Source organism: Gekko japonicus, unplaced genomic scaffold, assembly GCF_001447785.1.
Source record: "Gekko japonicus isolate JY-2015 unplaced genomic scaffold, Gekko_japonicus_V1.1 scaffold142, whole genome shotgun sequence".
Classification (NCBI taxonomy): domain Eukaryota; kingdom Metazoa; phylum Chordata; class Lepidosauria; order Squamata; family Gekkonidae; genus Gekko; species Gekko japonicus.
Window position 1 is genome coordinate 231,482 of NW_015174848.1, and position 21,536 is coordinate 253,017.

The window sequence follows — 21,536 nt, forward strand, 5'->3', positions numbered from 1 at the left end:
GTCAAAGAAGACGGGGACGGCAAAGGATGAGATGGTTAGACAGAGTCACAGATGCAACGAACATGAACATGAAGGGAGCGGTGGCGCAGGCGGTTAAACGCCTGTTGGTAACATCTGGTAACATCTACGAACAGCTGCTACAGCGGTTCGAAACCCACCGCGGCCAGGGTGAGCTCCTGGCCCTAGTCCCAGCTTCCGCCTACCCAGCAGTTCGAAAGCAAGTAAATATTGCGAGTAGATTAATGGGTACCTGCCCTTAGGTGGCAGGGGGCACCCTCCCCCATATGGGTGTGTGTGGCAGGAGCATCAATGCAGCGTTGGCAGCAGCAGCATCGGCGAAAAATGGTGGCGACGGTGGAATGGCGAGGCATCGGATCGACGAAGCGAGGTAGCGGAGTGACGGAGGCAGAGACGGAGGTGGAGCCATAGGAGGATATAGTGACATGCGCAGGCGCAGCGGAGCCGGATCGGACATTAGCTGGGCTGTAAGTCGACATGTACCACGCACTAGAGGAGCCCGCCTAGAAAGAAAGCCGCCAGACCGAAAAGACCTCGACCAGACACTGGAGATGCCAGGAACATCGGAACATCGACGCCTGAAAAAGACCACCCGGGAACAAGCCGAGAACAGCGAGCCCTGCCACCTGGGTGCCGGTAGGTAGCCCCGACCCCTGTAAACATGTGGCCTTAGTTAGGGATAATTCGGAACTGTGTAAACCGCTCAGAGACCCTCCGGGGTTTGGAGCGGTATAGAAATCTAAAGTATAAATAAATATAAATAAATAAACAAGCATCAAAACATTAAAACAGCATTTAAAAGAAGGCATCTAGTCCATGGGGTCGCGAAGAGTCGGACTCGACTGTGCGACTGAACAACAACAACAATGGACAATAAGGTTATATTATGCAAACCCATTTGATTTGCATAATATTAAGAAAGGTGAGAGTGTCTGGCTTTTCTCAAGTGCAGAATTTAAGAACATAAGAGACGCCAAATGCTGGATCAGGCCAAAGGTCCATCCAGTCCAACACTCTGTGTCACACAGTGGCCAGAAATACCAGGGGCCATCAGGAGGTCCAGCAGTGGGGCCAGGACAACAGAAGCCCTCCCACTGTTGACCCTCCCCCAAGCACCAAGAAGGCAGAGCATCACTTGCCCCAGAGCCCCTATCTATACCTTGTGGCTCATAGCCACTGATGGACCTCTGCTCCATATGCTTATCTAATTCCCTTTTGAAGCCGTCCATGCTTGTAGCCGCCACCACTTCCTGTGGCAGTGAATTCCAAGTGTGAATCACTCTTTGGGTGAAGAAGGACTTTCTTTTATCCGTTCTAACCCGACCGCTCAGCAATTTCATGGAGTGCCCACGAGTTCTTGTATTGTGAGAAAGGGAGAAAAGTACCTCTTTCTCTACCTGCTCTTTCCCATGCATAATCTAATGCATCCAATGGGGTTAGTTTTGGGACGGACTGACAGGTAGGTGGGTCCACAGGTCGGCTCAGTTGCCACCCACCCAAAGATCCACCTATAAAAGATAAGGACCAGTCGCCTGGCCCTGGCTAGCTAGCCGCATCCCCTCAACACCCCCTGCCTGCTTTAAATCCCCTTTTGCCCAGCTTCCTGTCCCCAACCCTGGCCTCTACTGCCCACACAGGCCGGTTGGTTCTAACGTCCCTTCTTCCCATCCATTCTTCGTTGGAACTGACAAGCTTCAGGACAGATAAGTATCTTACCCATCACCATAGCTGTGAATGCTAAAGGGACTATTTTTGATTCTGTATTCCTGAGGAGCTTGCTTGAATGTGTGTGAGCATCAGCATTGTTTGTATGTGATTTATATATTCTTAAGTAAAAGACAGATTATTTGAACAACACTAGCCTCGACTCCTTCTACTGGTAACCCCTGGGCGGGATTTGGACCTTGGTATAGCTGGCAAGCACCCAGATTAAAATTTGCCAACTGCTGTAGATAAAGCAGTTCGGCTAACAACTGGGCAGAGTTAAATTCCGGTCCGAATTCTCAATCCGACACCAACCCACAGGACATGTCGATGTTGGCGTATGTGAAACGGGAGCCTGATCAAGCGCCTGGGAGGACGAGGAGGGGGGCCGCGGGGTTGGGAGGGGGCATACCGGGAAGACTTCCGGCTGGCTTGACTGCTGCGGGAGGTGCGGCTCGCCCGACCCCGGACCGTGGTGCTGGGCCTGCCACTGTGGCCACACGCCGACGCCCTCTGCTGCCCGTGGCTGGAACTGGGAGGGGGTCGGCCCGCTCTCTCCTGCTGCGGAACAAAGAGACAAGAGACTGACTCACAAAAGCTCCTCCCCGCCACAAATTTTGCCGGTCTTTAAGACGCTTCTAGACTCTTGTTCTTTTCTGCTTACTTACTTTATGTTTATTAGCTTCTACGACCAAAGGTCTTAAGCTCAGTTATCAAACACGGATATACAACGTTAGCCTCAAAGTACGGACTTGACAATCAAAATTTACAGTCGAAGCAATCAAATCTAAAAGATCTAAAATGTTAAAACAGAAGTCATTGATAAAACTACAATTCATTTAAATATTCATTTAAATCATATTAACTGAGTGCCAACTGCATATCCTCTCTACAATGTCTTAGCAAAGCACAACATAGTATTACAACTTTAAATTGGTTATAGTTTTCCCATTAGGAGCTGCGGTGGCTCAAGTGGTTAAGACGCTGAACTGCAGGCTGTGGAAGGTCGGTAGTTCAGCAGTTCGAGACCCAGGTGTGCCGCTTGACGGAGTGAGCTCCCGTCTCTAGTTCCAGCTCCTGCCAACCTAGCAGTTCGAAAGCAAGACATTGCAAGTAGATCAATAGGTACCACTTCGGTGGGAAGGTGACAGCGTTCCGTGCGCCTTGGTGTTTAGTCATGCCGGCCACATGACCACGGAAATGTCTTCGGACAGCACTGGCTCTTCGGCTTTGAAACGGAGATGAGCACCGCAACCCTAGAGTCGGATTCGACTGGCTTTCGAGCAAGGGAACCTTTACCTTTACCTTTTTAATTTTCCCATCCTTAAACAGCAACACATCATAAATTCCCAAAACTTTTGTAAAACTTGCAATGATAATTCCATTTTACATCTTTACGTAGTATGTTATTATAACAAGCCCAAACATAATATCATTTTAATTCATGTTATTTTTTATTCCCATCCTTTTGCTATTCTATATCAACATCTTATTTCCAAATCTTCTATCTACTGATTTCATATACCCAAATTATGATTTTTCATCTTTATACTTTAAACTCATCATACATTTCCTAAACCTTCCAAAAAAAAACAAACACAAAAGAATAAACTTCCCAATATACTACAGCTATAAAGGTAAAGGTTCCCTTGCTCGAAAGCCAGTCAAATCCGACTCTAGGGTTGCTGTGCTCATCTCCGTTTCAAAGCCGAAGAGCCAGCGCTGTCCGAAGACATTTCTGTGGTCATGTGGCCAGCATGACTAAACACCAAGGCGCACGGAACGCTGTTACCTTCCCACTGAAGTGGTACCTATTTATCTACTTGCAATGTCTTCTTTCGAACTGCTAAGTTGGCAGGAGCTGGAACTAGAGACGGGAGCTCACTCCGTCATGCAGCACACCTGGGTCTCAAACTGCTGAACTACTGACCTTCCACAGCCTGCAGTTCAGCGTATTAACCACTCGAGCCACCGCAGCTATATTGTTACTTTAATTGAAATTAACTTTTACACATCTTTGTTATCTCAGCACCCTACTTCCAAATAAATCTAACACAATGTGACAGATTTATCAATGGGGGTCAAGCCAGATTCTGTTACAATGGGGGTCAAGCCAGATTCTTGTCGCTTTACAGACAAAACTATCATTAAAAATTTTGTAACAAAATAAGTGGTTTCAGGTTTAATATCTGCCAACAGATAGGGGACCACCCAAAGTTCAGTAGGTGATGTTTGGTAAGAACTGGAGTGATCCAGATCGATTGAGGAATCGACCACTGATGACAAAATAAAAGTAGAAGAAGAAGAGATTGGATTTATACCCCCGTCCTTCACTACCCAAAGGAGTCTCAGAGCGGCTGACAAACTCCTTTCCCTTCCCCTCCCCACAACAGACACCCTGTGAGGCAGGTGGGGCTGAGAGAGCTCTTGACAGAAACTGCTCTTTTTCGAGGACAGCTCTTATCAGAACTACGGCTTGCCCAAGATCATCCAGCAGGTGCAAGTGGAGGAGTGGGGAATCAAACCCGGTTCTCCCAGATTAGAGTCCGCGCACTTAACCACGACACCAAACTGGCCACAGCTCCAATCTCACAATTATATAAGTGATCTGAATATGGAACGTATTGTTCTTTTCTACTGATGCAGGTCCAGAGGAACAGATCGGTGTTCCCTCTAAGCTGAGTTAGTGTGAGCAGGCTCACGGTTTTTTAGCCTCCGGCTCACACGTTTTTGCCTCAGCTCAGGAAGGAGAGCTCCAGAGCAGACTAATTGATGCAGCAGCCGAATCGCTCGCTCACAGCTTGAATGCTGGTAGTTCACAAAAGTAGAACTTTTGCTCACAAGACTCCACAGCTTAGAGGGAGCATTGGCCCCCACCCCAAAAGACACGGCCTAGGAGCTGAAAGGCCCAAAGCCAGAGACCCTGTGAGGGAGGGATCCCGGAAAGCTGAGTGTTTCTGTGCCCCAACACCGTCCTGTGCAGAGCAGAGGCGAAACTGCGCGGCAAGAGGATGTTTGCTAACAGAGGTGTGAACTGGCCGAAGGACACTGTCGTGCTCAGGGTTACCCCGGGGCCCTTTAAACCCTGTCGCCGAGGCAAGGAAACAAGCACCTCAGATGTGAAAGGGCTGGGTGTTGACTCACACTCCAGGCACCTTTCTCAGAGTAATCGCCGTTTCGGTCTCTCTCTATCTTGCCCGTGAGATTCTCTGAACTTCTCCCCCGGCACTTTCCGTTTCCTTTCTTTTATCCTCCGCCCCGCCTTGCAGACCCACCCATCAGAGCCCATAGGCTCTTTCATCTGTCTCTCTCTGCGTTCCCCCAATCCCTGAGGGTTTCCCTGTTTTGCCCCGCCTCCCTTCAAATCCCCGTGGAGTTGTGCATTCAGGGGAGTGTCTACTTCCGCCTCGGACGCCGTGTCTGTCGCCCGTTGCCGCTTTCATTCCGAGGGTGAGAGGTAAGGCAGGGACCCTCCAATCTCCTCTGTCTTTTCCCCAGGCCCTCCCCCCTAGAGTCAAAGGAGCGTTGTCCGTGCCGGATCGCCCCTTCTCCTGAGTTCCCTCGGCGTCTCGGCTGTCGTTGAGGGAGTGGGTTGGGGGCGCTCGCGTCTCCAGGGCTGTCCTCCCCGGCCCGTCCACCTCCCGGCATTAATACAGAGCCCGGCACGGACCGCGCCAGTCCCGCCTCAGCGGCCTGTGAGGTCGCGGAGGAGCCCGCGGCAGGACAGACACAAAGTCTCCACCCTCCCAATGCTCAGTCTCTGCACGAACAGGCAAGAGATTTGGGGAGCCAAACGTCAGTAGTGGCTAGCTCCAGCAGCCGACGCAAGCCAGGAACCAGAGATGATGGGGAGAGGAGGAGGAGGAGGAGACGAAGAGGAGGAGTTGGTTTTATAGCCGAATGCACACCCCGAGCGCCGAGACTTAACCTTATGAATGAATCACACCATCACAAGGGGAGAAGGGAGGGCTGCCCCTCCAGCACCGCTTGTGACCATCAAGTGAAGCCGGAGACACTTACCAAAGCTGGCGCTTCGGTTGGAAAGGCTCGGGTAGGCGGCCCCGCCTGGCGAGGCGGTGGAGCCTGGGGTCGACATCGGACTGAAGGAGGACGGGGTGGTCTGGAAGGCGCCCATGGAGAAGGACGAGGGCCGCGGCTTCACAGCCTGGGAAGCCACTTGCTGGAATGGCAAGAGCGAAGGAGAAAATTGTGAGGAGGGACGTCACGGGATTCCAGGCAGTGCTGGAGCCGGCGGATAAATTCCTAGATATAAAATGCGTATCAGCAATACCAGACTCTGGAATCAAAAAACACCCGGAGGCAGGTGCCGTCTTAGGAGAGGCGTTCCTTTCCGAGAGGAAGGACTCTGCCAAAACAGTAGCAGAAGAGGAGTTCCCTCCTAGGCGTGGGAATGCCTCTTCCAAAACGGCACAAGAAGAAGCGCGGCATTCTGCTCCCAAGGGAGAAGGGATAAAGCAGCAATTTATTTATTTTTACCTAAAACATTTATTAGCTGCCTTTCTTCCTTACATGAAGCAGATGACTTGGAAAACGTTCGGCCAAAATTTACTGGGGCCAGAACTCCAGAAGCCCTCCCACTGTTGCCCCCCTCCCAAGCACCAAGAAGACACAGCATCACTGCCCCAGACAGAATGTTCCATCTATGCCTTCTGGCTAAAAGCCACTGATGGACCTATGCTCTTAAGAACATGAGAGAAGCCATGTTGGATCAGGCCAAAGGCCCATCCAGTCCAACACTCTTGTGTCACACAGTGGCCAAAACCCAGGGGCCACCAGGAAGTCCACCAGCAGGGCCAGAACTCCAGAAGCCCTCCCCCTGTGTGTCCCCCCAAGCACCAAGAAGACGCAGCATCACTGCCCCAGACAGAGTGTTCCCTCTATACCTTCTGGCTAAGAGCCACTCATGGACCTCTGCTCTGTGCGTTTATCCAATCCTTCCTTGAAGGCATGGGTCAACACGCAGATGTGAAACTGGGGCAGAGAAGACATTCCCCCGCCATCACATGACATTGCCTTATCCTGGATCAGACTATAGGTCCATCAAGGTTAGTATGGTCTACTCAGACTGGTAGCAGCTCTCCAGGGTCTTAGGCTGAGGTCTTTCCCATCACCTCCTGCCTGGTCCTTTTTAACTGGAGATGCCGGGGATTGAACCTGGGACCTCCATGCCAAGAAGAGGCTCTGCCACTGAGCCACAGCCCCTCTTTACAGCTCTCCAGTGTCTCAGGCGGAGGTCTTTCCCATCACCTCCTGCCTGGTCCTTTTTAACTGGAGATGCCGGGGATTGAACCTGGGACCTTCTGCGTGCCAAGCAGAGGCTCTGCCACTGAGCCACAGCCCTTCTTTACAGCTCTCCAGGGTCACAGGTTAAAGGTCTTTCCCATCACCTCCTGCCTGGTCCTTTTTAACTGGAGATGCCGGGGATTGAACCTGGGACCTTCTGCGTGCCAAGCAGAGGCTCTGCCACTGAGCCACAGCCCTTCTTTACAGCTCTCCAGGGTCACAGGTTAAAGGTCTTTCCCATCACCTCCTGCCTGGTCCCTTTGTAAATGGAGATGCTGCCGGGGATTGAGCCTGGGGCCTCCTGCATGCCAAGCAGGTTCTCTAACGCTGCGCCACGGCCTCCCTCCTCCACTTATTTTGGGACTCTTTGGAATGCAACCAATAGGAGCACTGCCGCCCTCCCCCGGGAAATTTTAAAAAAACCCTAAAGCGAAAGCTCGAGGGCCAGATTACTTGGGCTGCGAAAGACGGGCGGGTCCCTGAAGCCCAGTTCGTCCCGGAGACCTGGCTGGGGTTGGAGTGGCGAGAGATCTGGGCCAGGATCTGACCCGCTGATGTCGGCTGCTGCGTCGTGGGCTGCTGGGCGACGTTCACGGGGGCCACCATGGCGCTGCTCCTGCACCAATGAAGAAGAGGGACAGAGTTCGGAACCGGCCCAAAGAAGAAGAGGAGGAGGAGGAGGAGATTGGGTTTATACCCCACCGTTCACTACCCAAAGGAGTCTCAGAGCAACTTATAAACTCCTTTCCCTTCCCCTCCCCACAACAGACACCCTGTGGGGTAGGCGGGGCTGGGAGAGCTCTGAGAGAATTACTCTTGAGAAACCAGCTCTGAGGGAACTGTGACTTGCCCAAGGTCATCCAGCCAGCTGCAAGTGGAGGAGTGGGGAATCAAACCCGGTTCTCCCAGATTAGAGTCTGCACTCCTAACCACGACACCACACTGGCCCAAGTGGCTTCAAAAAGAATAGAGCAATAACCACTATACCAAAGAAGAGGAGATTGGATTGATACCCCGCCCTTCACTACCCAAAGGTGTCTCAGAGTGGCTTACAAACTCCTTTCCCTTCCCCTCCCCACAACAGACACACCCTGCGAGGTGGGTGGGGCTGAGAGAGCTCTTGACATCCTGGCTACGGGCCCCATGAGAGCTTTGATGGTCTACTGCAGACCAACGTGACTACCCTCCGTCACTGTTGTTTTGGATGCACGCCAAACACGTCTCCTGGTGAACTGGCGACAGAGGCGTTTAAAGAGCGAAGCGGACAAAAGCCACCAAGGACTACTGAAGCCTCTGCTCCCCTCCGTCCCTGCGCTCTTCGGCCGTCGCAAAACCATCCCCAGTCACGGACAGAGGAAGAACCCAGACGACGCCCGGAAACGGCAGAGGCGGGATCTGGGGAGGCCACAGGCCGAGGCGAGCCGAGGAACGTCCCAACATCACCTGAAGTTCTCGGCTGGGCGAGAGGCGTTAAACGCATTCCCCTGGGAGAAGAGAGACTGGCTGGCAGGCACCGAACTGGCAGAGAGGGCTTTCGTCTGGTCTGCAAGAGAGAAAAGACGGGAGGACGCTCGGTTAGCGCTGCGGCGGCAGAACAGGTGAAGTCATAGAATTATAGAGTTTGGAGGGGCTTTCCTTGATCAGCACGCCTCTTGGCTTAAGGACGATTTTACTGAGGACGCGTTGGCGAAGCAATCACTGGAAGGCACTTTCTGGACCAGAAATTATCATCAGTGAAACATCACTTGGCATGTGACTGCATCTTTGCAGGTCTCAGGCTCCCTAGTCAGGTCACACCACACAGGGCTTCAGAAGAAGATAACTGTTTATTAGTGGTTCCAGTACTAAAGAACACGTCTACAGATTGCGTCAGGAATAGCCTTCAGTAGCAGGGCCTCTGACTTATAGTGAAATCAAACATTCCCCCCCATGAGTTTAAGCCAATGGATATAGTTCGGGCGCGCGGCAAAGAAAGTGGGCAGAGTAATCAAGCCATTAACTTTCCCAGCCGTGGAAACGGTAGTTGGAACATCTGCAAGGTCAAGCGTAAAATAGCAAACAGAAGCAGGGCAGGAAAGAGCTGAAAACAAGGAGGAGGATACCCCCTCTACACTCCAGATCTATGACAGGGCTACCTAACAGGAGGACACATTTATATTTTTATTCTGTGCCTAGAAGTGTCACTTTGGAACAGTTATTTTCTGGTCCATCTTGTATCTGTGTTGCATAACTGTATGATTGTATTGTATTACGATATAAGCCAATATGCCCCTCATTGTGTTTGACCTCTGAAGAAGGCCTTTACAGGCCGAAACGCCTCAGGCCAAGTCCATTGGCCCTGGTGTGGTAGATTTTGGCATTTTGACACGAGGTGTGATTGGGCCCTTATATGCTTTTTAATTCTTTGTTAATAAATACATGTATCTTTTCATACTATATAAATTAAGTTTTTATTGTTGGCCCTCTATTCTGTTTGACTCACCTTTTTAGGTTCTGGATCCCAGGTTTCAGGGTTAAGTTCCTCCCCCCCTCCTTTTGTCCCTTGTTTGGCGGCTGTGTGAGACGGGAGGCTGGACTGGATGGACCCTCCCTGGTCTGACCCAGCAGGGCTCTTCTGATGTCCTTATCAGGGGAAGGCCTCGGTCTCTCTGCCCTGTTGTTGGCCCTCCAGAGGAACTGGCTGGCCACTGTGTGAGGCAGGATGCTGGACTGATTGGACCCTCACTGGTCGACCCAGCAGGGCTCTTCTGAGGTTCTTCTCAGGGGAAGGCCTCGGCCTCTCTGCCCTGCTGTTGGCCCTCAAGAGGAACTGGTTGGCCACTGTGTGAGACAAGATGCTGGACTGATTGGACCCTCACTGGTCTGACCCAGCAGGGCTCTTCTGAGGTTCTTCTCAGGGGAAGGCCTCAGCCTCTCTGCCCTCTTGTTGGCCCTCCAGAGGAACTGGTTGGCCACTGTGTGAGACAAGATGCTGGACTGATTGGACCCTCAGAGGCCCCTGTGTGAAACAGGATGCTGGACTAGAGGGACCCTCACTGGCCTGACCCAGCCGGGCTCTTCTGAGGTTCTTCTCAGGGGAAGGCCTCAGCCTCTCTGCCCTGTTGTTGGCCCTCAAGAGGAACTGGTTGGCCACTGTGTGAGTCAGGATGCTGGACTGATTGGACCCTCACTGGTCTGACCCAGCTGGGCTCTTCTGAGGTTCTTCTCAGGGGAAGGCCTCGGCCTCTCTGCCCTGTTGCTGGCCCTCCAGAGGAACGGGCTGGCCCCTGTGTGAGACAGGAGGCTGGACTAGATGGACCCTCACTGTTCTGACCCAGCAGGGCTCTTCTGATGTCCTTCTCAGAGGAAGGCCTCGGCCTCTCTGCCCTGTTTGTTGGCCCTCCAGAGGAACTGGCTGGCCACTGTATGAAACAGGATGCTAGACTAGATGGACCCTCAGTGGCCTGACCCAGCAGGGCTCTTCTGAGGTTCTTCTCAGGGGAAGGCCTCGGCCTCTCTGCCCTGTTGTTGGCCCTGTCGAGGGAACTGGTTGGCCACTATGTGAGGCAGGACTAGATGGACCACTGGCCTTCCCCCCCCCTTCCCACCTGTGCTGATGCTGCCGTAGATTTCAGCGAAACGAGGGTCCCTCTCCTGGCTGAAGAGGGTCTCTGTCTTCTCCAGCGGCTTGCTGTGCTCTGAGCCGGCGCTGCTCACAGGTTGAACGACAGCCTGGAGGGGGAAACACTACAGTCACTAGCCTGCACACGCAAATGCCAAAGTAAAAAGATCTGGAGGCTCCGCACACATTTAATGTGTATCCTGGCTCTCTGCCAAACAGCTCGGGGGGGGGGGGAGCAACACATGGCTCTCCCTTGCTCATTTTATCCTCACACCACCCTTGCAAGGTGGGCTAGGCTGAGTAAAAGTAAACGGCCCACGGGCTCTGAGCGGGCCTCACGAGAGAGCGGAAATGAAAACTCGGATCCCCTGCTCGTGGTCCAGTCCATGACCACCAGTGTTCCCTCTAAGCTGAGTCAGTGTGAGCCAGCTCACCGTTTCTTAGCCTCCAGCTCACACGTTCTTGTCTCAGCTCAGGAAGGAGGGCTCCAGAGGAAACTCATTCATGCAGCAGCCGAATCGCCCACTCGCAACTTTCATGCCGGCAGCTCACAAAGCAGAACTTTTGCCCACAAGACTCTCCACAGCTTAGAGGGAACCCTGCAGGACTCCTGTCTGTAGACAGGGAAAAGGCTCAAAAGGGAGTGTATAGGTTGGGTCCAGTGTTCCCTCTAAGCTGAGTGAGTGTGAGCCAGCTCACCGTTTCTTAGCCTCCAGCTCACACGTTCTTGTCTCAGCTCAGGAAGGAGGGCTCCAGAGGAAACTCATTCATGCAGCAGCCGAATCGCTCGCTCGCAACTTTAATGCCGGCAGCTCACAAAGCAGAATTTTTGCTCACAGGACTCCACAGCTTAGAGGGAGCATCGACGACCACACTGGGCTTAGAGACTGGCTCACTGCACTTAACAGGCAGGGTGGCGCAGTGGCGAGAGCGCCAGACAAAGACCTGAGGGACCGGGTTCAGATCCTCATGCTGACATGAAGCTCTCTGGAGGACCTCAAGCCTTTATATGTCGCTCTGAGCTCTTTGGAGAAAGGCAACGTAAAAATGCATTTATCTTACATTCTTTGCAGTGGGCCTGGGACTCAATTTGTTTATCTGAAGAAGTGAGCCGTGACTCACGAAAGCTCCTCCCCTGCCACAAATTTTGTCAGTCTTTAAGGTGCTCTGAAGACGTTTCCGTGGTCATGTGGCCGGCATGACTAAACGCCAAGGCGCACGGAACACTGTTCCCTTCCCACCGAAATGGTACCTATTTATCTACTTGCAATTCCTTGCTTTCGAACTGTTAGGTTGGCAGGAGCTGGAACTAGAGACGGGAGCTCACCCCATCATGCGGCACACTCAGGTCTCGAACTGCTGAACGACCGACCTTCCACAGCCTGCAGTTCAGCGTCTTAACCACTTGAGCCACCGCAGCTCCTTTTCTACAGATACAGACAGACTAATATGGTTGCCCATCTCCATCTATCTGAAGAAGTGAGCCGTGACTCACGAAAGCTCCTCCCCTGCCACAAATTTTGTCAGTCTTTAAGGTGCTCCTGGACTCTGGCTCTTTTTTACAGATACAGACAGACTAACACAGCTGCCCATCTCGATCTACCTGAAGAAGTGATGATCCGTGACTCACGAAAGCTCATTCCCCGCCATGAATTTTGTTAGTCTTTAAGGTGCTCCTGGACTCTGGCTCTTTTCAGTTTGTTTACATTACTTTGTGGAGCTGCGGTGGCTCAAGTGGTTAAGACGCTGAACTGCAGGCTGTGGAAGGTCGGTAGTTCAGCAGTTTGAGACCCGAGTGTGGCGCATGACGGAGTGAGCTCCCGTCTCTAGTTCCAGCTCCTGCCAAACTAACAGTTCAAAAGCAAGAAATTGCAAGTAGATAAATAGGGACCACTTCGGTGGGAAGGTCACAGCGTTCCGTGTGCCTTGGTGTTTAGTCATGCCGGCCACATGACCATGGAAACGTCTTTGGACAGCGCTGGCTCTTCGGCTTTGAAACGGAGATGAGCACCGCAACCCTAGAGTCGGACTCGACTGGCTTTTGAGCAAGGGAAACCTTACATTATTTATTGTCCGCCTTTCTCACTTTGACGCAAGGTGGGTTACGCGGAGTGAGTCCAGGCAACCGACAGGATGGGACGTTCAAGGAACCCTGCGATAGGATTAGGGATGCAGAACCAACCAGGAGTCTAAAAACAGAACTGAAGCAAAGCACAAGTAGCTGGATTTCGGAGGACCCCGTTTGGAAGCACAATGGAAAGGCGAGGCAGGAATTTAAAAGCGTCCAACTAGAGAAAGAAAGAGGCATCGGGGGAATATGGCAAGGAATATCCGCCCCAAGATTCAAGGTCTTTTTTTTTTTAAAGGAATGCCTACATTTGATCAAATTATGTGAAATTTATTTACTGATTTACAAAATCTACATCCCCCCTTTCTGCTCTTAATAGAAGAAGAAGAGGAGGAGGAGGAGGAGGAGGAGATTGGATTTATACCCCGCCCTTCACTCGGAGTCTCAGAGCGGCTTACAATCTCCTTTCCCTTCCCCTCCCCTCCCCACAACAGACACCTGCATGAGGCAGGTGGGGCTGAGAGAACTCTGACAGAAACGGCTCTTGAGAGAACAGCTCTGAGAGAACCTGTGCCTGACCCAAGGTCACACCAGCAGCTGCATGTGGAGGAGTGGGGAATCACACCCGGTCCTCCCAGATTAGAGTCTGCGCTCCTCACCACGACACCAAACTGGCTCACTTAACTTAACAGGGCTGCCAAGGCGGGATTGGGATCCCACGGACCTCTTCTGCGAATGGCAGCGCCTTCCCTCGGCATAAGGAGCATTACCCCAAAGAGAAGTTCTCCCGTCTTTCACTCCCGTAGACACACGGCTAGAATTCAGGGCCTGCCCAAGGAACACGCCCTCTCCAGACTCTCCTGTCATCCCGCAAGCAACGAACTTGAAATAATTCATTACCACAGATAGCAGCCGTGGCCGCTAAATCCTTCTGGTGCAATGGTTAAGTGTGTGGACTCTAATCTGGGAGGACCGGGTGTGATTCCCCACTCCTCCACTTGCACCTGCTGGGTGACCTTGGGTCAGTCACAAGCTCTGGCAGAGCTGTCCTTGAAAAAGAGCCGTTTCTGTCAGAGCTCTCTCAGCCCCACCCACCTCACAGGGTGCCTGTTGTGGGGAGGGGAAGGGAAAGGAGTTTGTAAGCCGCTCTGAGACTCCGAGGGAAGGGCGGAGTATAAATCCAATCTCTTCTTCTTCTTCTTTTTCGCACAGAGAGGGATTAAAATGGAATATGCTGCCAGAGAAGGTAGCCATGGTAATGGGCATAGATGGTTTTAAAGGGAGGTTAGATAGATTCCTGGAGGCCACAGTGGCTGAGGGGAGCCTCCACATTCAGAGGCAGTCAACCTCTGAATCCCAGAGCCAGGAGGCAACACTAGGGGAAGGTCTTGGCCCTGTTGCTGGTTGTCCAGAGGAACTGGTTGGCCGCCGTGAGAGACGGGATGCCGGACCAGTTGGCTCACTAGCCTCCAAGGCAGTATTAGCCGTTGCTGCCAGATATTGGGCATAGAGGAGGAGGAGGAGGAGGAGGAGGAGATTGGACTTATATCCTGCCCTTCACTACCCAAAGGTGTCTCAGACTGGCTTACAATTTCCTTTCCCTTCCCCTCCCCACGACAGACACCCTGTGAGGTAGGCGGGGCTGAGAGAGCTCTTTCGAGGACTGCCCGTGAGAGAACAGCTCAGAGAGAACTTGTGACTGACCCAAGGTCACCCAGCTGGCTGCATGGGGGAGGAGTGGGGACTCAAACCCGGTTCTCCCAGATTAGAGTCCGCGCACTTCACCAAAGCACCAAACTGGGTTGGGTGGGTGGTGGTGGTAGGGGCACGGTGCCATTTCAACGCCCTGCTTGGGAGCTTCACGGGCGGACACCCGGTGGCCATTATGGGAAACAGGATGCTTTACCTGTGAGTGTTCGTAACTGGCTATGCTCTCCCTTCCCTGGACCACGTCGAGCTCTGCCGGCTGAGATGGCAGCGGCCTGAAAGACACAAGCCGTCACTGAGAGATCAGCGTGAGATCAGTGAGAGATCCCGTAGCTAGGGAATTCTTTGGCAGGGGGCCTTGGGGGGGCCCCGCCAGCTAATTAAATGGAAGTACCATGCAGGTGGTAAGTTGGAGCACTTTGGGGGCAGCCCCGGAGGGAGGGAGCCCAGAAGAAACACGAGGGGGCCGGGCCCCGTGGGCCCCGCGTTAGCTACGGGCCAGAGCGTGCCTGCTGTCGACTCACAGGGCTACGGGGAGACCCCAACCGAGTCCCACCCCCTGCAGGACGCGGAAGACCGGCTCCTACCTCCCCCTCTGCAAAAAGAACCCCCAAAGAACTCCAGGACCCCTGGAGCTATTCCTCAGGCCGACTTGCAGCCGAGAGAAAGCCCTGGGCGCCCAGATGTTCCGGCCGACCTCCGCGCTCCAACCCACCAGAAGATTCCCCGCGTGGAGCTCTGGGACGGAACCTCACCTCCCCGCCAGCTGCGCCGAACCCATCTCCAGCGGCAGGCTGACGTTCTGGCCCAACTGCGGCCTCTGCATTGGGTTGGACAAGGCGGGCCGGGTCTCTTGGCTGGAGTTCCTGGAGCATTGAGGGGAGAGGAAGAGGTGAGAAGAGGACCCCGGGTCTGCAGTCGGCAGACGCACTCCAAGAGGTTCTGAGCCCCCCCATCCCCCCCCGGCAAGCCCCCGAATTCAGAGAAAGCCACCCGGGACCCAAAATGTCGTAGGAGTTGCTTGTGCCCATAATTCACTGCAAGCCAAGAGCGTCTTGTCTTTCTGTCGACGGATGGGCTTGGTGGCACAAGGGCGGGTATTTGCTCACAGGTGGCTTTCGGCTTGCAGATATCCGAAGCGAGCCAGCTTTTCCCAAGATGGGCAGGGACACGCAGCAAAAGGGCAGGAATGGCTCGCTTCCAAAAGAGCTTTCACGTGAGTCAGCCTGCCCCCGGGTGAGGAGAGCGGCTCTGCTTTGGCCTTCTTAAAACAAGACTAATTTCTCCTGCTCATAACAACCTCAGAAGAGCCCTGCTGGATCAGACCAGTGAGGGTCCTCCTAGTCCAGCATCCTGTCTCACATAGTGGCCAACCAGTTCCTCTGGAGGGCCAACAACAGGGCAGAGAGAACATAAGAACATAAGAACATAAGAGACGCCAATGTTGGATCAGGCCAAAGGCCCATCCAGTCCAACACTCTGTATCCCACAGTGGCCAGAAATACCAGTGCCATCAGGAGGTCCACCAGTGGGGCCAGGACATTAGAAGCCCTCCCACTGTTGACCCCCCCCAAGCACCAAGATGACAGAGCATCACTTGCCCCAGAGTCCCTATCTATACCTTGTGGCTAATAGCCACTGATGGACCTCTGCTCCATATGCTTATCTAATTCCCTTTTGAAGCCGTCTATGCTTGTAGCTGCCACCACTTCCTGTGGCAGTGAATTCCAAGTGTTAATCACTCTTTGGGTGAAGAAGTACTTCCTTTTATCCGTTCTAACCCGACCGCTCAGCAATTTCATGGAGTGCCCACGGGTTCTTGTATTGTGAGAAAGGGAGAAAAGTACCTCTTTCTCTACCTGCTCTTTCCCATGCATAATCTTATAAACCTCAATCATGTCACCCCTCAGTCGTCGTTTCTCCAAGCTAAAGAGCCCTAAGCGCCTTAACCGTTCCTCATAGGGAAAGTGTTCCAACCCTTTTATCATTCGAGTTGCTCTTTTCTGCACTTTTTCCAAAGCTATAATATCCTTTTTAAGGTGTGGTGACCAGAATTGCACACAGTATTCCAGATGAGGTCGCACCATTGATTTATATAGCGGCATTATGATATTGGCTGATCTGTTTACAATACCCTTCCTAATAATCCCCAGCATAGCATTGGCCTTCTTTATTGCAGTCACACACTGTCTCGACATTTTCAGTGAGTTATCTACTACAACTCCAAGATCTCTCTCTTGATCTGTCTCTGCCAGTTCAGACCCCATCAACGTGTATTTATAGTTAGGATTTTTGGCTCCAATGTGCATCACCTTGCACTTGGCCACATTGAACCCCATTTGCCATGTTGACGCCCACTCGCCCAAAATTGACAGATCCCTTTGGAGTGCCTCACAATCCTCACTGGTTTTCACCACCCTGAACAACTTCGTATCATCCGCAAATTTAGCCACTTCACTGCTTACTCCCAACTCCAAATCATTAATGAACAAGTTAAAAAGCAGTGGACCAAGTACTGATCCCTGTGGTACCCCACTGCTTACACCCCTCCACTGGGAGAACTGCCCATTTATACTCACTCTCTGTTTTCTATTAATTAGCCAGTTTTTGATCCATAAAAGGACTTGTCCTTTTATCCCATGATTTTTGAGCTTGCTTAGGAGCCTTTGATGAGGAACTTTATCAAAAGCTTTCTGGAAGTCAAGGTAAACAATATCTATTGGATCCCCCTTGTCCACATGTTTGTTCACCCCCTCAAAGAACATTAACAGGTTAGTGAGACAAGATCTTCCCTTACAGAACCCATGTTGAGTCTGCCTCAATAGGTTTTGTTCATCTATGTGCCTACTAATTCTTTCCTTAATAATGGTTTCCACCAATTTACCCGGTATCGACGTCAGACTGACTGGCCTGTAATTTCCCGGATCTCCTCTGGAACCCTTTTTAAAGATGGGAGTGACATTAGCTACCTTCCAGTCCTCAGGAATGGAGGCTGATTTTAAGGAGAGATTACATATTTTTGTCAGGAGATCCACAAGTTCACAATTGAGTTCTTTCAGAACTCTTGGATGTATGCCATCTGGGCCTGGTGATTTATCAGTTTTTAAGTTGTTTATCAGTTTTAGGACCTCCTCTCTCGTCACCTCAATCTGACTCAGGTCTTTCAACACCCCTCCCGAACTCAGCGGCTCTGGAGTGGGCAAGCACCTCTCATCTTCCACAGTGAAGACGGAGGCAAAAAATGCATTTAGCTTCTCAGCCATTTCCCTATCATCCTTCAGTACTCCTTTTACCCCTTGGTCATCCAAGGGCCCCACTGCCTCCCTGGCTGGTTTCCTGTTTCTAATGTATTTGAAGAAAGTTTTATTGTTGGTCTTTACATTTTTTGCTATATGCTCCTCATATTCCCTTTTTGCATGCCTGACCACAGACTTGCATTTTATTTGCCATAGCCTGTGTTCTGTTTTATCAGCCTCACTGTGACTAGCTTTCCACCGCTTAAAGGAATCCTTTTTACCTTTTACAGCTTCCATTACTTTGTTTGTTAACCATGTAGGCTTTTTCTTATACCTGTTTGTGCCTTTCCTAACCTGCGGAATATATTTTATTTGAGCTTCTAGAATTGTAGTTTTAAACAGTTTCCAAGCTTCCCCAATGGTTTTGACCCTTTCTACTTTTCCCTTCAGTTTCCTCCCCACATGTCCCCTCATATCAGAAAAATTACCCCTTTTAAAGTTAAAAGTGGTTGTGTGAGTCTTTTTGGCCAATTCCCTATTTGTACAAATGTTGAACTCAACAACATTATGATCACTGTTCCCAAGCGGTGCAATCACTTTTACATCTCTCACCAGGTCTTGAGTGTTACTTAGGACCAAATCAAGGATCGCCTCTCCCCTGGTAGGTTCCATGACCATCTGCTCCATAGCACAGTCATTTAGAGTGTCTAGAAACTCAATCTCTTTCTCTCGACTAGAACACATATTGACCCAATCAATGTGTGGGTAGTTAAAATCACCTATTACGACACAGTGTTTTTGTCTAGCTGCTATCTTTAATTCATTCATCATTTTATAATCCTCCTCTATCTTTTGATCCGGTGGGCGATAACAAACTCCCAGTGTTAAGTTTCCTTTTGGCCCCCCTATTTCAACCCACAGAACTTCAAGAAGCGAATCCAATTCTCTTAGCCTCTCGATCTTTCTGGACTTTATACCCTCTCTGACATACAGAGCCACCCCACCTCCAACCCTTCCCCCCCTATCCTTCCGATATAATATATAACCGGGAATCACCGTATCCCACTGATTTTCCTCATCCCACCAAGTTTCTGAAATACCCACAATGTCTATTTTTCCCTCTGACACCAAGCACTCCAACTCCCCGATTTTACCTCGGACACTTCGAGCATTTGTATAGAAACAGCTGTAATTTCCCATACTGGTTAAGCCTGCCACCTTCCTCTTGCAATCTCGAGACCTTGTCAGGCAGTCCATGTCACTAGCCATGGTCTCAGTGGACAATTTCAATCCACCTCCCTGTAGAAAAGCAACAGGTACCCCCTCATCTCTCTGAGATGAGCCAACCCGAACCAGAGACTTTTCATCTCCTGTCGGCTTTCCCCCAATATTCAGTTTAAAAACTGCTCTGCCACCTTTTTGATTTTAAGCGCCAGCAGCCTGGTTCCTTCTCGGGACAAGTGGAGACCGTCTCGCCTGTACAGCTCCCTCTTGTTCCAAAAAGAATCCCAGTGCCTAACAAACCTGAACCCTTCCCCTCTACACCATCGTCTCATCCACGCATTGAGACTCCTGATCTGTGCCTGTCTCTCCGGCCCTGCGCGTGGAACAGGTAGCACTTCTGAGAAGGCTACCTTGGAGGTCCTGGCCTTGAGTTTCCTGCCCAGCAGCCTAAATTTCTCCTCCAGGACCTCACGACTGCATTTCCCCACATCGTTGGTGCCGACATGCACCACGACCACTGGCTCCTCCCCAGCACTATCTACCAGCCTATCTAAAACACGCGTAATGTCCGCTACCTTTGCACCAGGCAGGCAAGTCACCATACGGTCAGTACGCGGGTTCGCCACCCAGCTGTCTACCTGCCTAAGGATCGAATCACCCACTACCAAGAGCCCCCCTCCCACCCTGCCCAGGGATGGTTCCTTGGTGCAAAAGGATAACCGCTCACCAGCTGGGGAAGAGGTCCCTTCTGAGGGCACATTCCCCTTATCCTCAGCACGGTGCCCTGTTTCCCCTAGACCCTCATGCTCCCTGACAGCAGCGGGGCTGCCAGATCCAGAGTGGGACGTAGCTAACAAGTCCCCGAGAGTCTTTTCTGTGCGCCTAGCTGACTGTCTCTGCTTCTCCAGGTCAGCCACCTTGGCCTCAAGGGAGCACACACGTTCCCTGAGAACCAGGAGCTCCTTGCACCGAGCACACACCCAAGACTTCTGCCCAGTGGGCAGATAGTCATACATGTGACACTCTGTGCAAAACACTGGATAGCCCCCAACCCCCTGCTGGCATTCTGGCTTCATAATTCTTTTAAAATAAGTAAATGTAATCCCCCTTTTAAATCCCTTTGTATTTATGTGTTTTTTTCTTGTCAAAGTCAAATTACTTTATGGGGAAAACAAGGAGCCTAGGGTTTTCACTTTCTGCCTCTTCTTGGGCGTCTCACAGAGCCCCTAGTCCAAGAGTCCCTGGGCTAAGAGCCACGGGCAAAGAGCCCTTTAGCTCGCCCTTCGGCTCGTGCCAGAGGCTCGTGCCTCTGGCAAGGTGCTTCCTTAAATAGAGGCCTCCCCCAGCAGAGTGCTGGCAGCAGCTATTCAAATGCACCCAGGCACTCAATCACATGCAAAACAATGCCCCTTCCTTTTCCTCTCAATTGCAGTCAATCACAGTCAAACAATGCCCTTTCCTCTCTCAAGCAGCCAGGAATCTGCAAAAACTCCAAGCGCTTCCACACACTCCCAGACCAGTTCTCCCACCAAAATCCTCAGCTGGATCCTCTCCGCTGAAAGCAAATAAAAAACCACTCACCCCTCTGTCTCCTGCTCCTGCTCCTGCTCAGAGCTCAGCTGGGTCTCCTCTGCCTCTGGCCAGGTGTTTCCTTAAATAGAGGCCTCCCCCAGCAGAGTGCTGGCAGCAGCTATTCAAATGCACCCAGGCACTCAATCACATGCAAAACAATGCCCCTTCCTTTTCCTCTCAATTGCAGTCAATCACAGTCAAACAATGCCCTTTCCTCTCTCAAGCAGCCAGGAATCTGCAAAAACTCCAAGCGCTTCCACACACTCCCAGACCAGTTCTCCCACCAAAATCCTCAGCTGGATCCTCTCCGCTGAAAGCAAATAAAAAACCACTCACCCCTCTGTCTCCTGCTCCTGCTCCTGCTCAGAGCTCAGCTGGGTCTCCTCTGCCTCTGGCCAGGTGTTTCCTTAAATAGAGGCCTCCCCCAGCAGAGTGCTGGCAGCAGCTATTCAAATGCACCCAGGCACTCAATCACATGCAAAACAATGCCCCTTCCTTTTCCTCTCAATTGCAGTCAATCACAGTCAAACAATGCCCTTTCCTCTCTCAAGCAGCCAGGAATCTGCAAAAACTCCAAGCGCTTCCACACACTCCCAGACCAGTTCTCCCACCAAAATCCTCAGCTGGATCCTCTCCGCTGAAAGCAAATAAAAAACCACTCACCCCTCTGTCTCCTGCTCCTGCTCCTGCTCAGAGCTCAGCTGGGTCTCCTCTGCCTCTGGCCAGGTGTTTCCTTAAATAGAGGCCTCCCCCAGCAGAGTGCTGGCAGCAGCTATTCAAATGCACCCAGGCACTCAATCACATGCAAAACAATGCCCCTTCCTTTTCCTCTCAATTGCAGTCAATCACAGTCAAACAATGCCCTTTCCTCTCTCAAGCAGCCAGGAATCTGCAAAAACTCCAAGCGCTTCCACACACTCCCAGACCAGTTCTCCCACCAAAATCCTCAGCTGGATCCTCTCCGCTGAAAGCAAATAAAAAACCACTCACCCCTCTGTCTCCTGCTCCTGCTCCTGCTCAGAGCTCAGCTGGGTCTCCTCTGCCTCTGGCCAGGTGTTTCCTTAAATAGAGGCCTCCCCCAGCAGAGTGCTGGCAGCAGCTA

At 51.7% G+C, this 21,536-nt stretch overlaps 1 protein-coding gene across 1 annotated transcript in view; it reads right to left on the bottom strand.

The window, feature by feature from the left end:
- Window positions 1-521: 521 nt before the first annotated feature.
- Window positions 522-21,536, bottom strand: part of ARNT (aryl hydrocarbon receptor nuclear translocator) — a 69,168-nt gene continuing 48,153 nt past the window's right edge. The window contains exons 15-22 of the mRNA XM_015424493.1: window positions 15,158-15,268; window positions 14,602-14,677; window positions 10,614-10,737; window positions 8,470-8,569; window positions 7,480-7,642; window positions 5,743-5,902; window positions 2,135-2,283; window positions 522-596 (exon numbers count right to left, since the gene is read on the bottom strand). Of these exons, the coding sequence (XP_015279979.1) occupies window positions 522-596; window positions 2,135-2,283; window positions 5,743-5,902; window positions 7,480-7,642; window positions 8,470-8,569; window positions 10,614-10,737; window positions 14,602-14,677; window positions 15,158-15,268 (958 nt within the window). The remainder of the gene's footprint in view (window positions 597-2,134; window positions 2,284-5,742; window positions 5,903-7,479; window positions 7,643-8,469; window positions 8,570-10,613; window positions 10,738-14,601; window positions 14,678-15,157; window positions 15,269-21,536) is intronic.